The sequence below is a fragment of the Tachypleus tridentatus genome, chromosome 13 (assembly GCF_004210375.1).
Source record: "Tachypleus tridentatus isolate NWPU-2018 chromosome 13, ASM421037v1, whole genome shotgun sequence".
Lineage (NCBI taxonomy): Eukaryota > Metazoa > Arthropoda > Merostomata > Xiphosura > Limulidae > Tachypleus > Tachypleus tridentatus.
Window position 1 is genome coordinate 153,765,484 of NC_134837.1, and position 23,870 is coordinate 153,789,353.

Genomic DNA, 23,870 nt, shown 5'->3' on the forward strand with positions numbered 1-23,870 from the left:
TACTTTTTTTTTATGTTTGAAACACGTTTTGTGAAATATTTTAATTTATTGATTAATAATTGTTTAGATATTTATCGATGAATAGCATCACACAGAGTGAGATAAATATAAAAATAACTGATCTGTTTGTTCAAAATTAAGCACAAAGCTGTACATTGGGCTATCTGTGCTCTGCCCACCACGGGTAACGAAACTCGGTCTTTAGCAGTGTCAATCCGCTGCTGTGGAGGGCAATTATGATCTGAGAACCTCCAATTTACATATAGAAATCTGTATTAAAATTTATCTAATTACACCTGGAACTTTTAAATCGTAAAAAATGTCAGCCATAATATTTGGGTGTCACAATTCTCTCAAAACAAAATAGAACACTATCATTAAACTGTACATTATTTTACTATTGATTTAATAAAACTTAATTTCTTCATAACTTCAAGTTTAAATTAAACCTTCAGTACAAATATTATTTAATGATTTTGGCAAGTTTGCAAAAAAACTACCACTTTATCTTAGCCTTCAGTCACAGGGGGCAACTCCTGTATTCTCAGAAAATTGATATTTCTCTTGTTCAAATACAATGCCACGTTTCCTCAATCAGGAGTATAATAATATAAACCACAGACCAGGCCTTCAGTGAATTTGTAGCCAGGATATCTTCATTTACGTTTTCATTCTAAAAAATTCAAGCTTTCAAGGCTTTTTTTCGCAATTTCTACTTTCTCATTTCTTAATTTAGGAAATAATGGATTGTCAAAAACGTATACAACTTAATGTTAAGTGGCAAAGCTCAACATTCTCTTTTGGAATGACAGTATGTATTTGAATAATATTTATGGCAAACCTTTATTTCACAAACAGGATATTCTACACTATACTGTTAGGAATTAATCACACTATTATTCCTGTTTCAAAAAGTGACCTAACTTAAATAATAAAAATGTTGATTTACTGTATATTATTATAGAATGGCTTTAGCATGACTGAAATGCTTAATTACTTTTTTTGCGGTGGGAGATACGAGTAGCTTGGAGCTTTGGTTCAGAGTGAAACAAGAGTGCAACACAATTTTAAGTCCATGAAATCAGAAAAATTGAAAGATCTTAAACTTTTTGTTGTCATACAGTATTTTGAGAAATGGCAAGTTTTGTCTGCTAGGTGTCAGAAATATGAGTGGTAATATAAGGAAAACCAAAACAATTTTTTTAAAGTCCTTTTATTGAAACCTTAAAAAGGATACACAGTTAGAAATCCAAATCTCCACCAATTTTCCACACTTTTTAAAGAAAAAATTAATCACTAATGTTACCAATAAATAACAAAAAAGTTCAATAAAAGGTTTTTTTGTCATTCCAACTTGTTCATAAAATGTCTATGTACAAGCCAAAAAAGATGAGAACAAAAAGGAAGCCATTACATCACATGGAACTATACCAAAGTCTTGTAATTTAAAGGAGTGACTGAGACTTTGGTATGTTTTACCTGTTCAGTATCATTTAATTTCAGTGTGTGCAATATAATTAAGCATAATGGATTACAACTGTATAATGCAATGAACTGGCAAGCACAAATTAATGGAACTCGCAAGTTAGAACTGACAGTCAGTGAATAACTGAAAAGCTTGTATGGAATGGACAGACTTAAAGATCTCTTTAAATTGGGTGATAAAGATATTGTGACAAGGGATGTGCAGCACACACTTTTATTACATTAAGTATCAGCAGGCTGAACACCCGTAACATTACAAGCACATCAATTAATGATGACTTAGAAACAATACTTTAATGTTAGTATAATATTTCTGTGATGGGAAAAAAACATTAGTTTAATTCAATTTTACCAAATTATTTAATTTTATATACAAATGTTATGACAGTCAATACCATAAAAATTTAACTCTGAGAGTGAAATTAGTATGAACAACTGAACACTACTGTAGTTTCATTCCTCTGTACTTCACAGTGAAGTTTTGTGTATCACTTTTGAGATTAAAAAACATTTATATCAACTATTACTTTTCAAAATATATACTTATAGTACTGACATTTAAATAATCTATCCATTCCACGTTAGAGCTACAATCCAAAGTCAAATATGTGATGGGCAACAAGATATTTCTAATGCAGAGACCTCCTAGTCAACCTGTCCTACTTTAACTAACAATTCTATCATAATAAAGTCCTCTTTCATTACGGTAGTATATTACTAGAACTATCTAAATACGAGTCATAGTGTTAGTATAAAAAACAATGAGAAGAACCTGTATCATTATTCTGAACAATAATTACACAAGGTCTATCCCCTGAAATGAAGCATACAAATCAATATGACAGTTTACAACTATAGTTTGAAGCACTCTACAGGATAAGGAAGACACCATTTAAAAAAAATTATTGAAAATGTACAGTATTTTTAGGTAACTTATTTACAGTAAATGTTATGATTTCAATACTTTTTATGTTAGGAAAAAATAAAAGTAACATTCATAAAATATGACATTTTAGCAAACAACTATAGCTAATCTACATTCTACTGTACAACTGCTAATTTAGATTCTAAACACATCTTAATTTCATTATTTGAGAACAATATACATTATGATACAGAACTGAGTACCAAATATAATAGATAAAATCACCAAGATGAAGGTTGTTGCCTATCTTAGGTCAAAGCCACATTGGGCTATCTGCTGTGTCCACCACAGGGAAATGAATTCGAGATTTTAGTATTGCAAGTCTATAAACTTACCATTTTCTTACTAGGAGACTCATGATATTATATTTTCTTCATAAAAATCTATTTATGCATGTCAAATAAATATAATTAGACCAGCACTAGCTTGTTATGCTATTAATAAAAAATACAGAGATTTCTTAACACTAAAATATTCCTAGCAAGTTTTATTAGAACATCTTTGAGCACCTTTTATTGTGTTAACTAAATGTAGAAAAGGACTGGCATGTCTTTATGAAACAAGATATGTTACATATACATTTTTTTTACTTTCACATTACAAAGTGCTTTCAAATGTTTAAAAGTAAAAAGTAAAATTTGTTTCCATTTTTCTGTGCAATGTGTTGTTCATACACAATATTTAAACTGTTTCAAACAACCATAAACAAACAAAAATATGTTTAATTACACAAGCTAAGAAGCTATAAATAACATCCTTTGTATGTGTGAATGTGCAATGTACACACAAACACTTTTAAATTGAATGTGGTAATAAATATATAAGGCACTAATTATTCTGTACAACAATACATACCTCACACGTAATTCCATTTCTTAAATCCGACTTGTAAAAAAATAATAAAAGTAATAACAAAATTAATATAACAACCTCAGGATTTCAAATTTCAATATTACACAATAAAATTGCTCATACTAATATTAAAGTTACAATTAAAAACTAAACTATCACATTCTATATCATTAACACAGCTGGTGTGAAATTTTGTGACCTTACTTCTAAATGTGAAATTAAGAAATCTATAATGAAATAAAAGAATGTTCCATATCTGAAATTTTAACTGCAATATAAAATATTTTAATCTAAGCTTAGTTTTAGTACAAGTGGATTTAAACACAAGCATCCACTGTGTTAATTAGAAGAATGAGAATTGAAGTTTTCTTTTTAAAAAAGTACTGAAAAGGCAACACTAGGAGACTGATTCACAAATACAGATTTTCAGACTCTAAGAAAGCAGCAAAGGTATCGAGCACAAATAACAACTCTTTTAAACCCATAATTTTTGCACTTTGTGTCAGAATTATTTTCGTGATGTCCTACTAATCTTCACTGTGTTTCATAAAACTTAGTCTATTTATAAAAGATGGACAATGGTATGGTATGGATTAGTTTTCAGCCAAAGCAACAAACATTATCAGATGTTGTCCCCATCAGATGGGTAAATGAGACTTTCAGCTGGATATTAGTAGCATCCATTCAGGTTTAAGGAGTTAATGTAGTAGATCTGATTTTAGATTTACAACTTAAATTAAAATATTAGTTACATATACAAGAAATATTCCAAGACATTTTATCACATGCATATATTGAACTTGTATTCAATATATTTAAAACACATGAAAACTGCTGAAAAAAAATCCTTTTACTTCAGATACTTGTTGTCTATCTATCAGAAAACCTACTTTACAAGAAAAATAGGAAGAAACACAATAAACTATACCACTAAAAACTAAATTTGCAAGTAGATTATAAACATTTTATTGAAAATTTGCAAAAATGGATAAAATAATACACAAAATTAGAATTTTTATTTCAACTCTTTTCCAGCTCTAATTGAACTTATTTTAATGTCATATCAATTATTTTCTTGCAAAGAACAAGTAATAATGTTATTGATAAAAGTGAGATTAGTTTTAATGATTGTTAAATGGTCCCTTATTTTCTATTTTTAAACTATAGAGGCATATGGTAACAAATCAAAGGACATTTTAGGTAGGTCTCTGCCTTATAACAGTTAATCCTGGCTTTAATTGAATGCCCCATCACATGATAATCAGTGTACAGTAATATATGTGGTATAATATCATCAGAAAACAACAACAAAAAAAAAAACAACTTACAACCCAATATCACACAAATCTAAATGTTCACCTCTTTAGTATCAACTGCTGATATATTTACCAAACCTAAATGAAAAGAAAAAAATCACAACAGAAAGTACAGGAGCATGAGCTTTTCTTTAAAGCTGTGAAGATTTTGACAATTTCATCATATATGCAGCAGTACCTTTGTAAGAATTTAAAAAGATTCATAGAAATATACTGCTACAAAACATAGGTAGTCTATCCAGATGTCAGTTAATTTCTTTCCACTACAAATCACAGATAAGTAATTAAATTTATGTTTTCTTAATATTACAATAGAAACTGCTGTCACATAAAACTGTACGAGGCTTGCACCAGATCAAAAACAAGAAAAAGTTTAAAACATTTTCAATTTTGATTATCAATGGTTTGAAGGAGATGTACTCTTGGAACAGCAAAAATATATTGAGGAAGAAATTTATAATTTTTTAATTATTTAAAAACACAAAATATAATAATACCAATATCACTATACATTGATATAAGATACATGTTCATAAACAGCTACATTTGGTCCCCCTGCTGCTTAAACTGGATGTTCCACAGAAAACAGTTCCATACCTAAAGTTTTGTTGAAGATAAGAGAATGTTTTAAATATTTTAACATGTAGCTAACATACAGCTTTTTATGAAAAAAAAAAAGTTAGTCATATAAGATAAAACTCCTCCACTAAAACATTAATAAAATGCTTATAACATTTAATCAATGCAAAACACAACTTTGTCTCTCAAAATACAAAGAAATTGTAATAATTTCCAAGAGAAATTCCATTTGAAATATTTAATTTTTAAACAGGATAATAACAATAATAATAAACAGTTCACTGCATGTTTTTTAAGTTTTTTTTCAGTATTGCAAGTGGTAAATATTTCAACATTTTTATTCCAAGATACATTACAAAAGAATATCATTACATATAATTTTATTTTTAAATATTCAAATCAATAATCATTTTCATAATCTATTATTTGCAAATTATAGTATAATAATAATAATTCAAGAAAATTAAAGTCAAATTTTGGGCAAAGTTTCATTTGTTAAATGGCCCAGTGTTTTTACAGTATTGGAATGCCAGTCAGTATATACAATAAAAGTTCAGCCAGCAAACTGAGTATGCACAAAGTTAGTGAATGGGTGATTTGCTAAATAAAAATTAGATTCGTATTAGTAAAGATTTTTTGTGTTTTTATTAAAAGGTCATTTGTGAATAGGATAGCTACTAGTATCAGAGAAAACAAAAAGTATTTATATATAAAACATACAGTGTAGCATCATTTATAATAATCTTTAATGGCAACATTTTGTTGTTGTCACTTGTAAACATATTTTGCTCAATATAGTAAAAAACTGTTTCATCAGAATAAAAGCCTATGTAAATACTAAATACTTCATAAGATAGGTATTTAAAACCAATATATTACTTCTTACAGCAGCAATGGGGACAGTAGAAAATACAAGCTTACCAATTACAACAAAAATCTAAAACTTCAAGAAAATAATACTGGCAACAGCAATATCTGCCTGATGATGAGAACAACTTCAATGTATTGAAAATCTGATTCTCACTGAAATTAATCTTTGAGATGACAACCTTACTTCAGTCACTGCAAACTAGCCTTACTTCTTCCAAACTGTAAATGAGTAATAATTAAACACAACAAACCTCATTCATGTTTACCGTGTAATATTTTTTACCAATGTACAGAGAAGTAATGTGATGTTATAATACCAACAGAAGTTTCAATAAACAGGTCACACAAATATTTCTTAACTATTGATAAACCTTGAAAACGTTTGTGTCAGACATTGGAACTAAACCATCAAACCATGAATATTTTAGTTATACATTCAAACTGTGCCTTTCAAATTTCAAACCGTTGTACAGGACCTTGTTGCAAGTTTAGTTTACAATGTGGTACCTAAAATTTCCTTCCAAAACTTCGAATGAAACATGCTCATGCTGTTGCCAGAAGAAATAAGGGAGCTAATTTCCCCACCAATCAGTTCCAGCACTAAAGTTTCCTCCAAAGCTGCTTCTGTTAGATGTGTTGAAATATTGGTTGGCCCCATATCCATAATTAGGGGATTGGAAACTGTTGGCTCCTGTATTTCTAGTTTCTCCACGTTGATCACGGGCATTAAACTGTCTATAATCACGACCACCAAAGCCACCAGATCCATATCTGGAAATCACAAAACTTTTTTAAGCAGTGATGTAAAATAGCAGACATGTGATTATTATTATGATTTACTATTAATACAAGTGACTGAATTTTCATGATTTAGCATATTTCACTTTAACATCTGCACAAATCATTAAGTACATTACAGTTAATTTTTTTATTATTAAATTATTTGAAGATTTCAAAACTTTCTAATCTGCAAAGTGGAAGTTGTGTATCTAACAGCTTTTCATTACTTAGCCCATTTTACAACTACGTAAAAAACAACAAATATTTTTGATTGATAAATATAAAATATCACAATTAAGCTTTTCATTTAAAACTAACCAAATTTCATTTTTTCACCTTCCATACAAATATTATTCACTTATAATAGTTCAATTTAAAACTAAGTAATTTTTCAATTATTTTCCTGATTACTTGAGCCGTAAGTTTGCAAACAATTTTATGTAATTTGAACATTTGTTTGGTAATTTGTTAGCACAAGTTCACTTTTTTCATCATTTATGAAGACATGAAAAAAAAAAAAAAAATTAATAAAGTTCTTTCATTTGGGGTAGTAAGAGAAACTTATTCTATGAAGTTAAACAAGTTCTACTTTATGCCTTATATTTGTTTTAGTTGCAAAATACATTTGATGATCATCTGGATTTTCAAGATTATATCTACACATACAAATTCTTATACATATGCATTTTTGAAAATTTGTATGATATGGTATAGAAGTAATTACCTTCGAGCACCACCACCGTATCTACGAGAGTTAGAGGCTCTTTGTTCAGTCTGAACTTCTTTAGCTAAAGCAGCTAGCCAATCAGGACAATCTTGTTTTGCTTCAGTTATAAGTTCCATTAAGTCCAATGAAATGTTACGATTTTTTTCATTAAAGAATGATGTTGCCAAGCCTGCAAAATAAAATGTTCACACGTCAATTTTCAAAATCCATTCCTTAAAGATGAAATGGACTGAACCAACAGAACTTGATTATATTCATGTGTGGGAGCAACATGTGGACTTAAAAAGCTAACATTTTACTACAATGAAAATGTATTTCTGATGCATACTTACCTATACTTACAAATAGCTACTCTCAATTTATACTGTACTTTATATGTGCAAATTAGCCTTGATACTTCCCCACCTATTTTCACATGAGACGTCTGCATGTTATTATGTAATAAGTACCTTATCTTCTTTGCATACAATAATCAATTCAAGATTGGGCAGGAAATACAAAACTTACTCCAGAACCGGGGAGGTTGGGTTAGAAATGGGAGTGGGGCAAGTATCTCTTGGAAACAGATTTTCAAAGAAGGAAAATGGTAACTTTCAACAAGTTATCCTACCTCTTTTCACAAATAGGTAGAATCCCACCACTAAACTGGCAGAGGGCCCAGTAAGAAATAATCTACCTTTAGGAAGTGCTGAAAGGAACACAATGTAGTGTAAGAATAAATGGGAGACAGCATACCCTTGGGAGACCACACCACTTCTGAGCCAGGTATGCTGATTACTCATATTATAATGTGTAGCAAACAGGATGGAATGAAAGGAGGGACACCTCAGTAAAGTAAACAAAATTAAGAAACTCCAGGTGTAGAGTGGTTAGAGCATGTTAAACCATAAATGGGATATACCTCAACCAAAACTAGATGAACCATGACAGGTACCTTAGCCATGGTAGGAAGGTCCTCTAGCTTTAACCTTGAATATAGGAACAGGCAGGGAAGATGAGCCTTGGTAATGAGCCATTACCATATCCACCATGAACCGACTTCAGTTGGATGGCAGGAATGTGAATGGTAAAATGGGGTTCATCTCCTGTATAGCACCAGTCATTGGGAATTTACTGTCCAGTTTGTGGTAGAAAGAAGGTACTGGCCACACACACCTGAGAATTTATGCAGCTGGTCCAGCTCCAATTATCACCCTATCTACTGAGAATCAACATCCATAAAACAGTAGGGGCAAATTGCATGTTAGTAGAATGAATCATCCATCATCTGGCTGCATTTGTAAATGCACATTAGGTCCATGGTAGGATGAGTGCAAATGCCATCATCCTACTTTCAACTGAGGGAAGTGAACATGCTCAGGAGAAAGCCTTCATCGTTCACAATCCCAGCAGCTAGGAAAGGGTAGGTGGCAAGAACTCTTACTCCAACAGAAAAAGGAGTGAAAATCTCATTTGAGTCTCCAGAGGAATGCTGCATCAGAGACAGAGCAACGGGTGATACTGACACCTTATCTTGAAAAGCAGACCAATCCTGTGACCTACATTAAATGGATAATCAGGGATGGGCTGCAATTCCCATCTGCTTTACCCATGTTAAATCATGAGAGCACAGTCAAAGTCAAACATTTTTATAAAACAAAATCCTGTTTGGTATACCAACAAGTAGTCATGCAGAACACCCTATCTCAACAGTGGGTGCATTTAAGAATTAAATACACTTAGTCAGACAAAACTTGCTACAAAGTAGGGTCTGAGATGTGAAAAGGATCTCTGTAAGGAAAATCTAGGAAAAAAAGGAATACTTATTCACTCAAAGAGATTTGGAGCTTAAAATGGTGATGGGAGAAAGACAAAACCTGCATAACAGGAAATTGCCATACAGTAAAGATAATGGGCAGTGGTCCCTATACTGGCACAAACTATGCCCTCTAACAGATGAAAGAAATGAAAAGCCAGGAAGATGGTAGGTTGTCATATTTGATGTGAAGAGACACAGAAAAGACACCAATCATCCAGAGAAAGGAAAAGATAAGCCAGGTGAATATGCTGGCAAATTCACCTGAAAGGGTAATAGGAGAAAGGTCATGAGAGAGGGTAGGATCCCAAGAAACAAACAAATGGGAACAGACACCATGAAAGGAAGCAGTGCAAAGAGCCCTGACAGGGCAGAGAAGGTGGGAAGGGTTGGAATGGTAATAAAGATGCAATATGGAAGAAGAAAAAAAAAAAGACAGGTGTGAAGATAGAATTACTTCCCAAACAGCTAAAGTTTTGGGCAGGAAAGAACAATTAGGGAAAATGTCCACACAGAAACTTTGAAATAAAGCACAGTGGACCTCAACAGTAAATGCATTCAATTAACAATATTTGTATGCCAACAGGAGGAAAAGGGGCTTCAAGATGAGGTGAAAGAGGGAACAGGTTGACAAAAGCTCAAATGAAAGAAATGTAAGGGCCTGAAGAATGGCATTGAGGTTTCAGTCCAAGAAAGATGCAGAAGAAATGAAATAAAAGGGACAGGACAAGCAAATAGAAGACCTGGCATGTTGCATAAAATTTAACATGGCTGACAAGGCAGTAAAAATAGCCTGCAGTGGAGGAAACCAAAAAGCCTGGTAAGAAAGGAGGTGAATGCAGTGAAGTGTAGAACAAGAAGAAGGATAAGCATGAAACATGGGCTAATGACAGTACATGGACCATTTTTGTTGATACAGAGTCAAAGAGGAAGGATGAAAGGATTGGGAAATCAATGATGCAATGCACCACACACACACAAATCAATCCATCTGGCCAAAAGCCATGCATGAAGATAGGGGTGTGGAAATGAAAAGATGGCACATACCAGACTGGGGTTGATATGCATAAAGTGAGAGAAAAGGGGAAACAGAAGAAGAGGTAACACCACCAGGAAACAAATAAGTGGAAACTACACAAGCACTGGCCAAAGGGGAACTACCAAAACAGCACAGTGTGAAGTGGCCTAGATGATGGAAGGGGAAGCAGACAAGTGTGAGGATAGGTATACAGGTAGAAGCTCGTCCAATCCTGACTGAATGTAGCTACTGCTCCAGCCAGTGGATGTGGAATAGTAGACTAAAACTGTGGGAGCTTAGAATTGAGATATGTGGAAAAGGTATCCAGATCTGGAATGCCACTTCAAATAGAGCAGCTTCAATACCAGTAGCTCCAGTGACAATTCTGTAGAGAGAATCTTGTCAGAACAAGATTAGCGATCACCTACAAAATTCAGGGCATTTGGAATATGACAAGCTATCAGATGAATATGGACCAAAAACAGGAGGTACGTTGTCAGAAAACATAGGTATATACCAAGTGCCCCCTTTCCTGTAGATATACGAAACTACAGTCGAATTGTTGGAAAGAACCATAACCAACCTGCATTGATGAGCTGGAAGGACCAAAGTGCAACAAACAGTGAGGAGCTCTAAGATATTGATAAGGAGAGAGGACTCTAATGGTATCCATCATTTTTAAACATTCAGAGTGCTTAGGCATGCACCCCAACTGGAAAGATAGGTATCTGAAAGAGACAACATTCTGAATGAGAAAGATGAGCAGTCACAGTCGTGTTATCTTGATCAAACCACCAGGCAAAGTCAGTCTGTAAGAAAAGAGGTGTGTTCAAGTGATCCCAAATGAGGCTCCTCTGATCTCTAAAAGCCCAATGAAGGAGACCTGTCAGCACAACCAAGATGAATGAAGATGTCCAGAAAAGTCCATATCCTCAATAGAGATAGGACTTCTCATGCAGTGGGAGAGGGAGAGAAGGATAGGTTGCTGTTCAATAAACCTCATGTTTAGTGATCAAGAAGAAATATGGAAATTATTGACACAGAGGTTATTTGCAACAGTAGCAGGAAGTTTATTGATACCATTAATCTTGATACTTAAAAGTGTGACACTCAAGACACAAGGGACCAAGTTCCTATGTGAAAGAATAAAGCAGGGTCACTCTCACATAGACTTGAATTTGTAGAGATAGCCCTTATAAGCTTTCAAAATTAAGAGACATGTCCTAAAGGTTTGTCAAAATGTTTTTTGTTTTTTTTAATCACTGGGCTCAAAATTCATAACAATGGAGAAACTTCAGTGCCCACTAACCCCACCCATCATAAAGTCCTACAAGAGGATGGATGCACTACAATACCATTGTAGAGCAATGTAGAGACACCAGGGTTTTGAGGGCACATATACCTAAACACCAACATAAGACACAATGTCCACAGCTCCAACTGCAAACATCCAACACTGGTACTCAGTTAACCCTAGACCAACAGAACCAGATAACTAACCCTGAGAGAGCCATCCCAATACAAGGTCAAAGTGCCATCAATATAAATTGATTGATCCATTAATGACACCTCTCAACCACCAGGATCCCCTCCTCCTCTCCACTAGGTGTCATGCCCGGCAAAAACATGGGTGGATGTTCAGATCTCAGAGAAGGTAAAATAAATATAGAGAAAAACTTTCCTGGGAGGTCCTCTCACCACGTGCAGTAATCCACCTTAATGAGGATGGCGACAAATGTTCACGAGACAAAAGAGTGTCCTGACCCAACAACAGAGGAGTCACATTTGTATGGAATGGGTGAAAGAAGAGAGGCACATCCAAATAGGAAACAGTTTTTGGTAAATCATCCCAGAGAACTCTCGGGGAGGAACAATGACGAGCTTCGGGTAGCAGGGGAAAGAACACAGGAAATGAAGAAGAAAGGAAAGAATGACAGGAATTAGGGAAAACTGGATTTGGGAGAAGGAAACCAAAGTACTTTGGTCCAAATTCCCACAAAGAGACAAGTAATTCTAAATACTAAAGTCTAAGTAGGGAAACTAAGAACAATGATATGCAAAAGCATAGTCTTTCAAAGTTCATGGAGGTCTTGGTATACTGATTCCTGAATGTAACTGGTCCTCAAAATTATTTGTATGAACCACAATATTAGATGAGGGAAGAAACACTAGACACTGTCCCACTGACTTGTCACTGAGAATAGCAGGTGAGACATTGTGGGAAACAAAAGACAAGGATAAAATACACCTGACTGAACAAGTCTATAAAGGGTGAATGAAGTCTAGTACTTCAATTGTTATGTGCTTGTTACATACATATTTGTGACACTGATAGTTTCAATCATTTTTATTCTTAGCACTTAAAAACATGTGCTATTTTATTAATAACTTACTACTTGAAATATAATTTCCATTTACCAGGAAGTTAAAGAAACATTAAGAAAGATTATTAAGTATTTGTTTTTGATACAAATAAGTAAGACAAAGTGTTAAATGTATTAAAACAGCAACTTGCAGATACTAATCTTCTAGAGTGTCCCAAAAAATGTTTATCATGTTGACACAGATAAAATGTTAAGGATCATACATTCATGGTTCACAAAAAATTTTCACATTCAAGAGTACCATTCTACCATGGGTATATGGTAAACTCCTGTTTGCAGAATTCTGTTAAATATTTCAAAAGAAATGGTATAAAATAAATGTGGTATCGTTTACAGAAACTTGTTATTATGAAAAAATTGCAATGTTGGGAAATAGTATCTAGTAATGTTCACCAGACTAAGTGCGATCAATAACACAAAGTTGTTCCAAGGACAGCACGAGATTTTCAACATTATTCTTAGAATGCAATTAACCCTTGTAGTGTTTTTATGTGAATAAGTACTATCTTTTTATAATTTTAAATCTTATTCATTATAAACTTCCTTTGCATACATTTTTGTCCTCAAACTGATAAGCAAACTCCACATTTAGATTTAATCAAAGAAAACTTTTAAAAAAACAAACAGCTGGAATACCTAAATTTCCAACTCTTCCAGTACGGCCAATGCGATGAACATATTCTTCAATATCACTTGGAAGATCAAAATTTATCACATGCTTTACATTAGGGATATCTAAGCCTCTTGCAGCTACCTGCAATTAACAATAAGAAATAAACAGAGGTATTATTCATGACATTTCTAAATAAATTCACATGGAAAAACCAGAAAATCATTAGTTCTTTATAATTTTACAAATTCAAACATAACATACAATTATTTGGAACAGCATATTCACACTTGTACTGAATTCTATCACTTACAGCTGTGGCTACAATAATGGGTGTGCGACCTGATCGGAAAGACCACAAAGCATCTTCTCTTTCTCGCTGAGATCGATCACCATGTATGCTAGTGACAGGGTATCCCTCTTCTGCCAGGAAGTGTTCCAATGAATCTGCACCTTTCTTAGTTTCAACAAATGTCAAAGTAAGAGAGTCTGGAGCTAAGAAAAAAAAAAAAAGTGTTAAAAATTCCAATTTGACATTACTATATAAGTGAACATAGTGAAGTAAATAAAAAATAAAGAAGTTTCTTCAATAGCTTTTTAAAAGTGTAGAAACAAGGAAAGTAACCACAACTGCTTGCAGCAATGTAGTTTCAGTGTCTGTGACATTTGTTTTTCAAGTGTTACTCTTTAGATTGATTAACTCTTTCCATATGGATATCCTTTTCTGCACGCCACACAATTTTACTGACTTACATTCCAAATTTAAACTACTGTATCATCATGGTATGTAAATAAACTTAAAATAAAAATGTGTACAAGATTAACATTTGATTTATTAACTGAGTTTCAAGTTCCCAATTTTATAACAAAAATTATATAAAATAAATAAATTCTATATTATATCTTAGTATGAGAATTGTGACATTTGCTTTCAAGGTTTTCCCTCTTAAATAATCTATTTACCATACCCCCAAAAAGCACAAAATTTATGTATATTACTGATTATAATATAGTTATCACTCAAACAATGCATAATTTTTATATCTTCAATCTTATTTGGTTATAGAGATATAAAATAGAAAATCAGATTTATATTGCAATGCTCACAAATTTTTGGATGCCAGTATTTACAGTCCTGTTTACCTCTTAAAAGAAAATTAATTCTAAAATATTCATTAGTGTAGCCAAAAATATTACTACCTGAACCAATCACTGTATAAATAGCACGTGACTTAATCAAGTTTAAGCTGACAAGCAATCTTTAATAGCAAATATTTGACTATTTCATTCATGGCAAACAGATTTATGATGCTCATTCTATTACACTATTGTTATTTGAACGTGCATATTCACTAACCAATTTTAGCTAATAACTGAGGACAATCTTAAGCTAGAAATATTATTTATTTTTGAAGTTTTATGTTGAAGATAGAATTAAGAACATTCTAAAATAGACACGTTCTTTGTTCTACAAACAACTCTTATTTTTACTAAATGTGGTTTACGCTTGTTTTATGATTAATAATATAATTTCAGTAATAGTAATGCAACACCTGTTTCACTTACAGACAAATAATTATGCAAAATGTGTTACAAATCAATGTTACAAAGATAACATATCTATCTCACGAGTCATATTTTCCAGACTTTTTTTTTTTTTGCAAAACTGAGATAACCACTATGGTATGGCTTGTCATAAATAAAAACATGGAGATACAAGAATGATGCAGTTGGATTATGATAACTTTTTCAGGACCCTCCTAATAAAAATCATTGATTTTTCCAGGATTTTAATGAACTATGTGAATCCTGTGTATTTATATCTAAGATCTTTAGAACAGTTACATATATAGTTCACCAATTGTGTATAATGTGACTGATAAACAGATGAACATATTATAAAAACTTAACAAGTTAATAAAAATCCTTAGTAACTAAAGATATCTAAAAAAAAAAAAAAGAATAATGGTATAAGCTTACGTGCACTGCCATTTTTTAGTCCTACAGCATTCAAGAGATCTAACAAAAATGATCGCTTATCAAGCTCATCAACCCATACAATTTTTTGGGTAATATTTTCTGAAGTGCTTCCAACACGTCCAACAGCAAGAAATATATAATTATCTAAAAAGTTTCTGGCCAATTCCTATAGGAGAATAACAACAATACAGGTTAAAATTTTCCTTATTTCCTGTTGTCTAGAGAAATAAGAAAAATTCACAGTAATATAATGATAAGCATTCATCCTGAGTAAATGTTTAATACATTTTACAATATTAGTAGGGGGAAACACTGCAAAAGAAAAACTACAGATATAAAGCAGAATTTACTTTGTATCAAAAATTTATACGACATTCTTTACTAGACTTCAGGGAAACGATTATAATTTTCAAGCAGTAGCATTAACATTGCACAAGTCTGGTATAACCATTACAAATTACATAAATTAAAGCTTCACATGATGGTATTAAGATCATTTATTTGCAGTTGTGCATTTCATGCTTCACTGATCACACTGCATTATAAAATGGCGGGAAAATACAAAACATTAGTATGTTCGATTGTTGATGAGAACATCAGAGACACGTGATTTGTAAAGTTTTCATAAAATTATTCATACCACTATTTAATTCCGGCTCATATTTATGAATAAAATGTGTTTCCATAGTTTTTATGATTTGCTCACAGTCTTTTCCAACCTCATAGAATGGTATTACACTGAATTTTGGGTGTTCTTCCTTCACACAGTGGTCCAAATGTTTACTCAGCTGCAATTATGGGTGATTTATTTGTTGTCTGTGGATAGTCACTCTGTTCTTTAATTAATCCCCGGTTTGATCAGTGAAGTATTAAATGTGTAACTGCAAATAAACGACCTTAATACCATCATGTGAAGCATTAATTTCTATATCAAGTTCGTGATTAGTTCATTTGTACTTTTTATGTATATATATATATATATATATAAATCACATGTTCATAAAAATTCTGGAGAGCAAATAAGAATAAAAATTTGTGAAGGACTATATATATCACACACACACACACACACTTTCTTTGGAAATGTTGCAGAAAACATCATTGTTAATCTTGATCCTGTTGGTGCCATATTGTCTTCTAAGACAATCCGACGAATTTGTGGTTCAAAACCCATGTCTAACATACGATCTGCTTCGTCCAATACCAAATATCTAGAGTAACAAAAATAAAAAAATATATATATTTGATCATGAACTGTATGCTCATGCAAATAACACCAAACAGAAACAATAGAAAAATAAAAACAAAAATAAACATTGTAATTTGAGTCTTAAGAAATCATTATTAAGCAGATGCAAATAATGAAGAATAATACTAAGGAGGATAAGCTGCTTGTCATAAGAAATTACAGATATTGGACACAATAGTGGAAACACCTCATCTGGCGACAGCTCAAAAGTTATTGTACGAGACTATTATTTTCCTTTTTTTCAAGATTAGCCTTACAAAGCCATTTTCAACAACAAAATCCAGTGCTTTTTCTTATCCACTAACCATATAATGCATTAGAAATGCAGGGTTATGATAAAAATTGTTTGAAAAACAAATGATTGATCAGTCTTTATAAAACTAAATCCACGATCATATTTGCAAGACTACTGCATCCCTATGCTTAGTAGTCTTCTTGAGAATCAGCCACATTTTCCTGTCAGTATAGTACTTAAGTTTTTATGCTCAGCTAACACTAACTATACACTAAATTTCAAAATTTTTACTTTTCATGAATTTTGATAGCACTTGACTAAGATAAGTTAAAAATTTATATGTAATTTGTTTATATGATTGTATTTTGGCTCTTGAAAACTTAAGTTATAAGAATTCATAATTTCTTGCTGTACCAAGTCTAGATTTAAAATTTTGCATTTTAAATAAGTTATATTTTACATGGTTCCTGTTCGTAGTTAAGAAAAAAGTTACATCATGGGCTCTCTGTGCTGTACCCATCACTCATACTGAAACCTAAGTTTTAGCATTATGAGCCTTCAAACTTACTACTGAGCAAATAATAATTATTTTTAATAGTAAAATTAACAACAGCAAAAAGCATCAAGTCAAAGTTATGAACTTGTCGGTAGTTAATTCTACCAATCATTAAACAAACACTTATTTTTTCTGCCTGTATCCGAGATGGATCAGAAACATACTAAACTTGATTCTGAAGATTTGAAATTAGTATAAATTCCCAAAAACACTGAACATCATTTAGCATGACTCTCCTAATATCACAGACTCTTGAAACCAGATGATAAGAGAAAAATTTTAAACTTGAAATAGAATTATTTTGTATAAGATTTCTATGACATTTTCTTTTTGACTGAATCTTTATTATACACTTGCACATCATTTAGTTGGAATATAAAATAACATTTTCTCAAGAAAACAACTACTTCACAAGTTCCAAGCTAATTTTTCCACGTTCCATCATGTCCACCAGTCGTCCAGGCGTTGCTACTAACAAATGGCAGCCTCGATCCAAGTCATTCATCTGTTGAACAGGATCAGCTCCACCATAAACGACACAAGGTTTTACACGAGAGCGATAAGCAAATTTCAATGATTCATCATATATCTGACAGGCTAGTTCTCTTGTTGGTGAGAGTACCAGTGCCAATGGATACTGTTTGATCCGAGAGGAGAACTTTGGTGGCTGTAATAAAGACATTTAAAATACAAAAAAATCTTTACCAATGGAAGAATACTAGAACTACAAAAAAAAAAAAAAAGACTTATTGGTTAGAGCACACACACACAAACTCATATTCTTTGACATAAATACCTCTTAGTACCTATTAAAAGGTTTTTTATTTTTGCAAGATGTCCTTATTAAAGATACACTTACTTCTGGCAAATTCTTTGGTGGTCCATTTTCATAAATGTGGTTAAGAATCGGCACTAAAAATGCTGCAGTTTTCCCAGAACCTTAGAAAAAGAAACAGTCAGGGAAAGAACTTTAAGCAAATATTAAGAAATGAATCTTCACTTTTAAGTAACCTAATTTCAATTATAGAAAAAAGCATTACTCTAATATTTTTAATGTGTGCATGTTTTTTAAAGTTCCTGTACTTCATAATTCCACATGACATTTATGTTAACCTTGTCTCAAGGGGTATCCTATTTTGCACGTCACAAAGTTGTTGGCAGTTAGATTTAAAATGCAACCTATTTTTTTTAATCATGCTATTGCAATAAATATAGCATAAAAACATATCTAATAATTTGAATTATAGTGTATAAATTTTATGTTCTTACTTTCATAAACTGTCACATTCTCCCTTTCAAAAATTGCCCATAGCTCTCTCTAATGTTCAATGATATATTATTACTTACATCTACCATTTTCATATATCAAAATTGATTTATTGTATTATGTTATTCTCAGTAAATAAGTTGTAAATTTTGCTTTCAGTTCAACCTTTATTCTCACAGAAAACACATCAAAACATTTAGATGAAGTTTAACAGCTCTTGTGGCATAGTTAGACATAAATATTGATAGTTATGGGACATTGTTTTTTTGCAGATTGCCATGATTTAGTCTTTAATACATTATTTAATGAAATAAATATAGTAATGCAATACTAACATTAGCATAAAAAGTATGGTTAAGTAACATTGACAGTTGACAGAGAAGACCCAGGTAAGTACTTTCTTTCCAATTTTTCATATGTACTATTTATTTTGTGCTATAAAAGGAACTAAAATATAAAAACAGGAAACTTATGTTAGTTACTGTTAGATGGGTGAAATAATTAATAATAAAATTTTTTTCATGTGGTACACTTGTGAGTAGCTCCTGCATAGTGTGCTTTCATTGCATAGCACGAGCTGTTTGTTTACCAAATGATTTATAATCTATAAGGGTGCAAACAGAAGTTAAAACATGTTTGAACTTTGACTAGAACATACATACATACATATATATAGGTGGGTGGGTAGGTAGGAATTAGATATTCATCTCTGTCATACACAACCCTTAAGAAAATACCAATCTTCGGTGGAGAAAAAGACGCATGGTAAATTTTGATAGCAATGAAGTGGTTGATGCAAGATAAATAGATTACTAGTTGCAAATCCCCCCTTTTTCTTGGTAACAATGAAAAGGCAGAAATAAAAACCCATGAAAGGATGGAGAACAGGTTTAATTGCTTGATACTAGACCAATTTCCAAACTATTTTTTTCAGATGCTGGCTGGTAATGGGATTTTGAAGAGGAAAGAGGGAAAGGAGAAACCAGAAGTGGGAAAAGAAACTGGACAACAAATCCTTCTGACATAACCCATTAATTATTGATGAAAGGATGCCAGCAAGGAAGAAACTCAAAAAGCCGAGCCTTCATCAAATCTGAACCTACTGAGTAGTCACCAGTATTGTTGGCAATGTTGGGTGAGTTGTCAAGGAAGGCAATGAGAAGAAGTACCCCAAGTAGAAGGAACAGATAAGGGTTGGAAAGGTAAAGGACAGGAAATGGGAATTGGAGGCATATGAGGCTCTGATTGAGACAAATGAACCACAACATTTGTGTGGATTGTCAGTAGACAGATGTTATCTAAGGCTCAAACGTTTCTGTAAAGATATCAAAAATGTAAAGTTCCAGAAATGGGTCCACATGAACATCCCCTAGATATGTCAAATGTAATCAGACCCAAACCAATAAGACATCATGACCTTTAACCCTTTCATCATGGCTTGGTATAATATACGAGTTTGTATACATATTTGCACTATAACTTTGACACAGCATGTGTATTATCACAAAATTTGGTATACATTTAGTAAAGATTACAAGCTTTCTGTAAACAAAAATCTGAAACTATATATTACTTTAGTATTATTTTGTTTTAGTATTATCTTATACTAAATTATACATTTAAGAGAGAAGTGCAAATAAATTAGAGAAGTGAGAAGAACCAGAGAAAATATACAGCAAAACCCCTCCAAAGCAGCCACCTTCGGGACTGAGACAAACTGGCCTGATTAGAGGGGTTCCACTGTACATGATTAGGGATTATGTAAACAAAAAAGGGACTGTGATTGAATGACCGCTTTCAAGGGGTGGCCGCTTAGAGGGGTTCCACTGTATTACACTTCTTATACTAGGAGGAATTTAAGAGTTTATTTTTAAATTACATCGTTATAAAATTAAGAAGTTGCAATGTAAAATAAAACTTAATTTATTAACTACATTTTGATGCCAAGTTCATTCATATACATTGTTATTAAAGTAGTTTAACCACATCTTGAATGCAATTCTCTAAAAGGTTAGTTATGACAGACATACTTTGACCTCCCCATAATGAAGGGGTTACAGAAGGGATATAATAACCAATTTGTATTTATATTACATATCTAGCTTCCAACTGATTTCTTTCATGATTAAATGGCTTCTTATTCAGAAATATAAACTTAATTTATTGGAGATATCCAACTTCTGAGAAAAGTTAAGCTATGCTTCAGGTTGATGTAGGCTATTAAACTGGTAGTGCAGTTACAAGACATACTATGCATAGTAACACTACAATATATAGCTTATTATCTCAGAAGTAACAAACTTCCATGAATTTTGCTTTCTGACAACAGTTATGACATTCTGTGAATATTTCATAAATATCCTTTTCATTCTGACTTTTTTGTGGCATTATAATGATGTGTTAGACAAATTATCAGCAATAAGAAATTAGTTACAACTTCCATTACATTTCTTTTTTAAGCTGTTATGTACTTTTAGTTTTATTAACAGTTTCTTCTTCAATTTTTTTACATAAAGACATTTCTATGTCAGAGAGTCAGAGAGTTACAATTACCTGTTTGAGCACATGCCATAAGGTCCCTTTTGGCCAAAATAATTGGAATGGCATATTTCTGCACAGGAGTGGGCCTTGTGTAACGAGCTAATTTAATGTTATTAGCTATAATTTCTGTCAAGGAACAATCATCAAACTAGAAGGAAAAACTAATAGTATCATAACCAAACAAATTATCTCTTGCATAATATGATGGAAAACTCCACATTTATAGGTGGTTATTACAAAGTGCTTAAAGAAAAGCTAACATTATTCCTGATTTATTGATTGCTTGATAGCATTACGTTTAGGTCTATATTTTCAAAGCTTAAAACAAGAAACATACTAATATTTTAAGAGATAAATCTCTGTCAACAACACAAATACAAAATAAACAGATACTGATACCAGTTTTGTTCCTTCTGTAGTTCACTTAGATTAATATTCTCCAGCATTCAAAATCATAATTTAGACTAATAACATAAGAAAATGGTTTAAAAATACAATTTTAGCAATTTAAGGTAATTTGTTCATATTAAAATTAACAGTTAAACTAAACTAAAAATATTAACTCCAAAAGAAAACGTATTCTGTTTGTCAATTTGGAATGTTTAAATTTCACAAAAGTATCAAAGTTTAGGAAATTGTTTTAAAACTGCTAAAAATTTACAATAATTACTCTAAGTACATAAGACAAGTTCTGTAAATTTGAGGGTTTTATTATAAAATTTATCTCCTATTTTACTTTCAATGCCTACCTATTTATCTCAATATCAAATCACATTGTTATTGTCTGTCCAAGATTTAAATTATATTTTTATTCACAACTTCATATGCTCATTCTATACAAATACCCAATGATGATCTCCAGTATGAACCAAAGCTTTGTATGTATATTTAACATACTTGTAATTATAAATATTCATTCTATTGATTAAACACACACATACGTACTGTGAAAAAATGAGGCCTGGAAAAGTTTTAAGCCAATCATCTTAGAAACTAGCTACTAATTTTACAAATAAACAGAGAAAATAAGAATGAAAAACATACTGTGTTGATGTGTGATGGGCAGTCATCTCCTGTAGCTTCCACTGGTATATCTTCATACTTGTCAAAATTGATACCAGTGTGACTGTTTCCAAATAGCTGTCTGTAAAAAACAAATTGTTCAAAACCAAAAGTGAAAAAAGGGTAAAAACAAAAATATATACAAAGCAAGTGACTTTTCAATTAGTTCTGACTAATATCTTAAGTAAAACAATATGATATAGAACTAAGTACTCATATTTGCTAAGTGAAAAATATCATAATAAAATTATTGTAGAATAACACACAACTACAATTCTGGATACAAATGTAACTATTTCTAGACAAAAATATTGCCATGAATAAAGCAGCCTTCATGTAAGAGTGGGATTGTTAATAGACAGAAGAATACCAAAGTACAACTACAAGAGCATATTTAAGTAATAGTCTAAATATATGTAGATTATTTCTACTGCCACAGTAATAATGACTGTTATTAACATACTGGTTGTACATTCAATCATAATGAATTACATGCAGGGTTTCTTATAAATATTGCTATAGTATATAATTTCACAAGAATGCAAACAGGCAGGAATAAGTTTCTAAAAAAATTTGGAAAAACAAAAATAAACTTGAGATCAATATTTGACTCATAAAATAAACATGAAAAAATAAATTACCTCTCCAAGTAATCATCCTTAGGTAAAGGATGACTCCAATCAGCATCACCACAGTAGTCACTTTTACGGCCACCATTTCTTCTATCCCAAGAACCTCCTCCATATCCTCCTTCTCTATCTTCACGACTTCCAAGTTTTGAGGCACTCTCCGAGTCACGCCAATTTTTGTCACTAAAATAATTTCATACTGAAACCTAACTGTCACTCTTTATTTGTCACATTTGATTTGTGGGAGTATATAATATACCAAAATTACACAAAAGTAATTAATTCAAAGTTTATTTTTACTTCTAATAACTCATGTATGTATGTCACAACCACTTACAATTCTCCACGCCGTGAAGAAAATCCACTACCTCGATTATCACCATTTGACCTTCTACTTCTGTTCCCAAAATTATAAAAATCTCCACGGTCTCTGTTTCCACCTGAAAATACCACAAATTCCCCTTGTACATATAAATATATAACCTATATATGAAATAGTTTTTTTGTAAATTATTTCAAAATGACTCAATTGTTTTAGCTTAATTCTTTAAATTTTGATTAAGACTTCAGATAATTTTCATGTTAATATCCGAGTACAAATCTAATTTCTGTCAGTCACATAATTCAAATTAGGCTTGGCTTGAGTTTTTAATTTAAGAAAAACATCTTGTAAAATGTGATTTACCTTACATATTTTTATACTGATATAATCAATAAATGCCTTTAATGAAAAAAAACATTTTCTGATATAGTTTAATTTGGCCACTTTTTATCACAAGATTTATGCTTTTCCAATATACCTAACATTTTATACAAGTTTTTATATCAACTTAAATTTGAAATCTTAATAATTTCAGCACCATAATTAACTTTTAAACATTTTTATATTTTCAAAAATTTTGCCCATCTTGCACAACATCAGTTTGTTTAGCCAACAGCTAAATCAAAATAAATTATCAGTGATGTCGAGAAAACCCACTTGTAGAGAAAAATATATATGTAAAAATGGT

General features: G+C 31.8%; 1 protein-coding gene across 1 annotated transcript in view; it reads right to left on the reverse strand.

Annotated features, from left to right (window-relative positions):
• Positions 1 to 1,683: 1,683 nt before the first annotated feature.
• LOC143240735 (putative ATP-dependent RNA helicase Pl10) overlaps positions 1,684 to 23,870 on the reverse strand; it is a 43,955-nt gene continuing 21,768 nt past the window's right edge. The window contains exons 5-16 of the mRNA XM_076483673.1: positions 23,198 to 23,300; positions 22,873 to 23,043; positions 22,214 to 22,313; positions 21,182 to 21,317; positions 18,221 to 18,300; positions 17,769 to 18,028; positions 16,388 to 16,532; positions 15,322 to 15,487; positions 13,655 to 13,836; positions 13,368 to 13,485; positions 7,532 to 7,703; positions 1,684 to 6,798 (exon numbers count right to left, since the gene is read on the reverse strand). Coding sequence (XP_076339788.1) covers positions 6,600 to 6,798; positions 7,532 to 7,703; positions 13,368 to 13,485; positions 13,655 to 13,836; positions 15,322 to 15,487; positions 16,388 to 16,532; positions 17,769 to 18,028; positions 18,221 to 18,300; positions 21,182 to 21,317; positions 22,214 to 22,313; positions 22,873 to 23,043; positions 23,198 to 23,300 — 1,832 coding nt within the window. The 3' untranslated portion in view covers positions 1,684 to 6,599. The remainder of the gene's footprint in view (positions 6,799 to 7,531; positions 7,704 to 13,367; positions 13,486 to 13,654; positions 13,837 to 15,321; positions 15,488 to 16,387; positions 16,533 to 17,768; positions 18,029 to 18,220; positions 18,301 to 21,181; positions 21,318 to 22,213; positions 22,314 to 22,872; positions 23,044 to 23,197; positions 23,301 to 23,870) is intronic.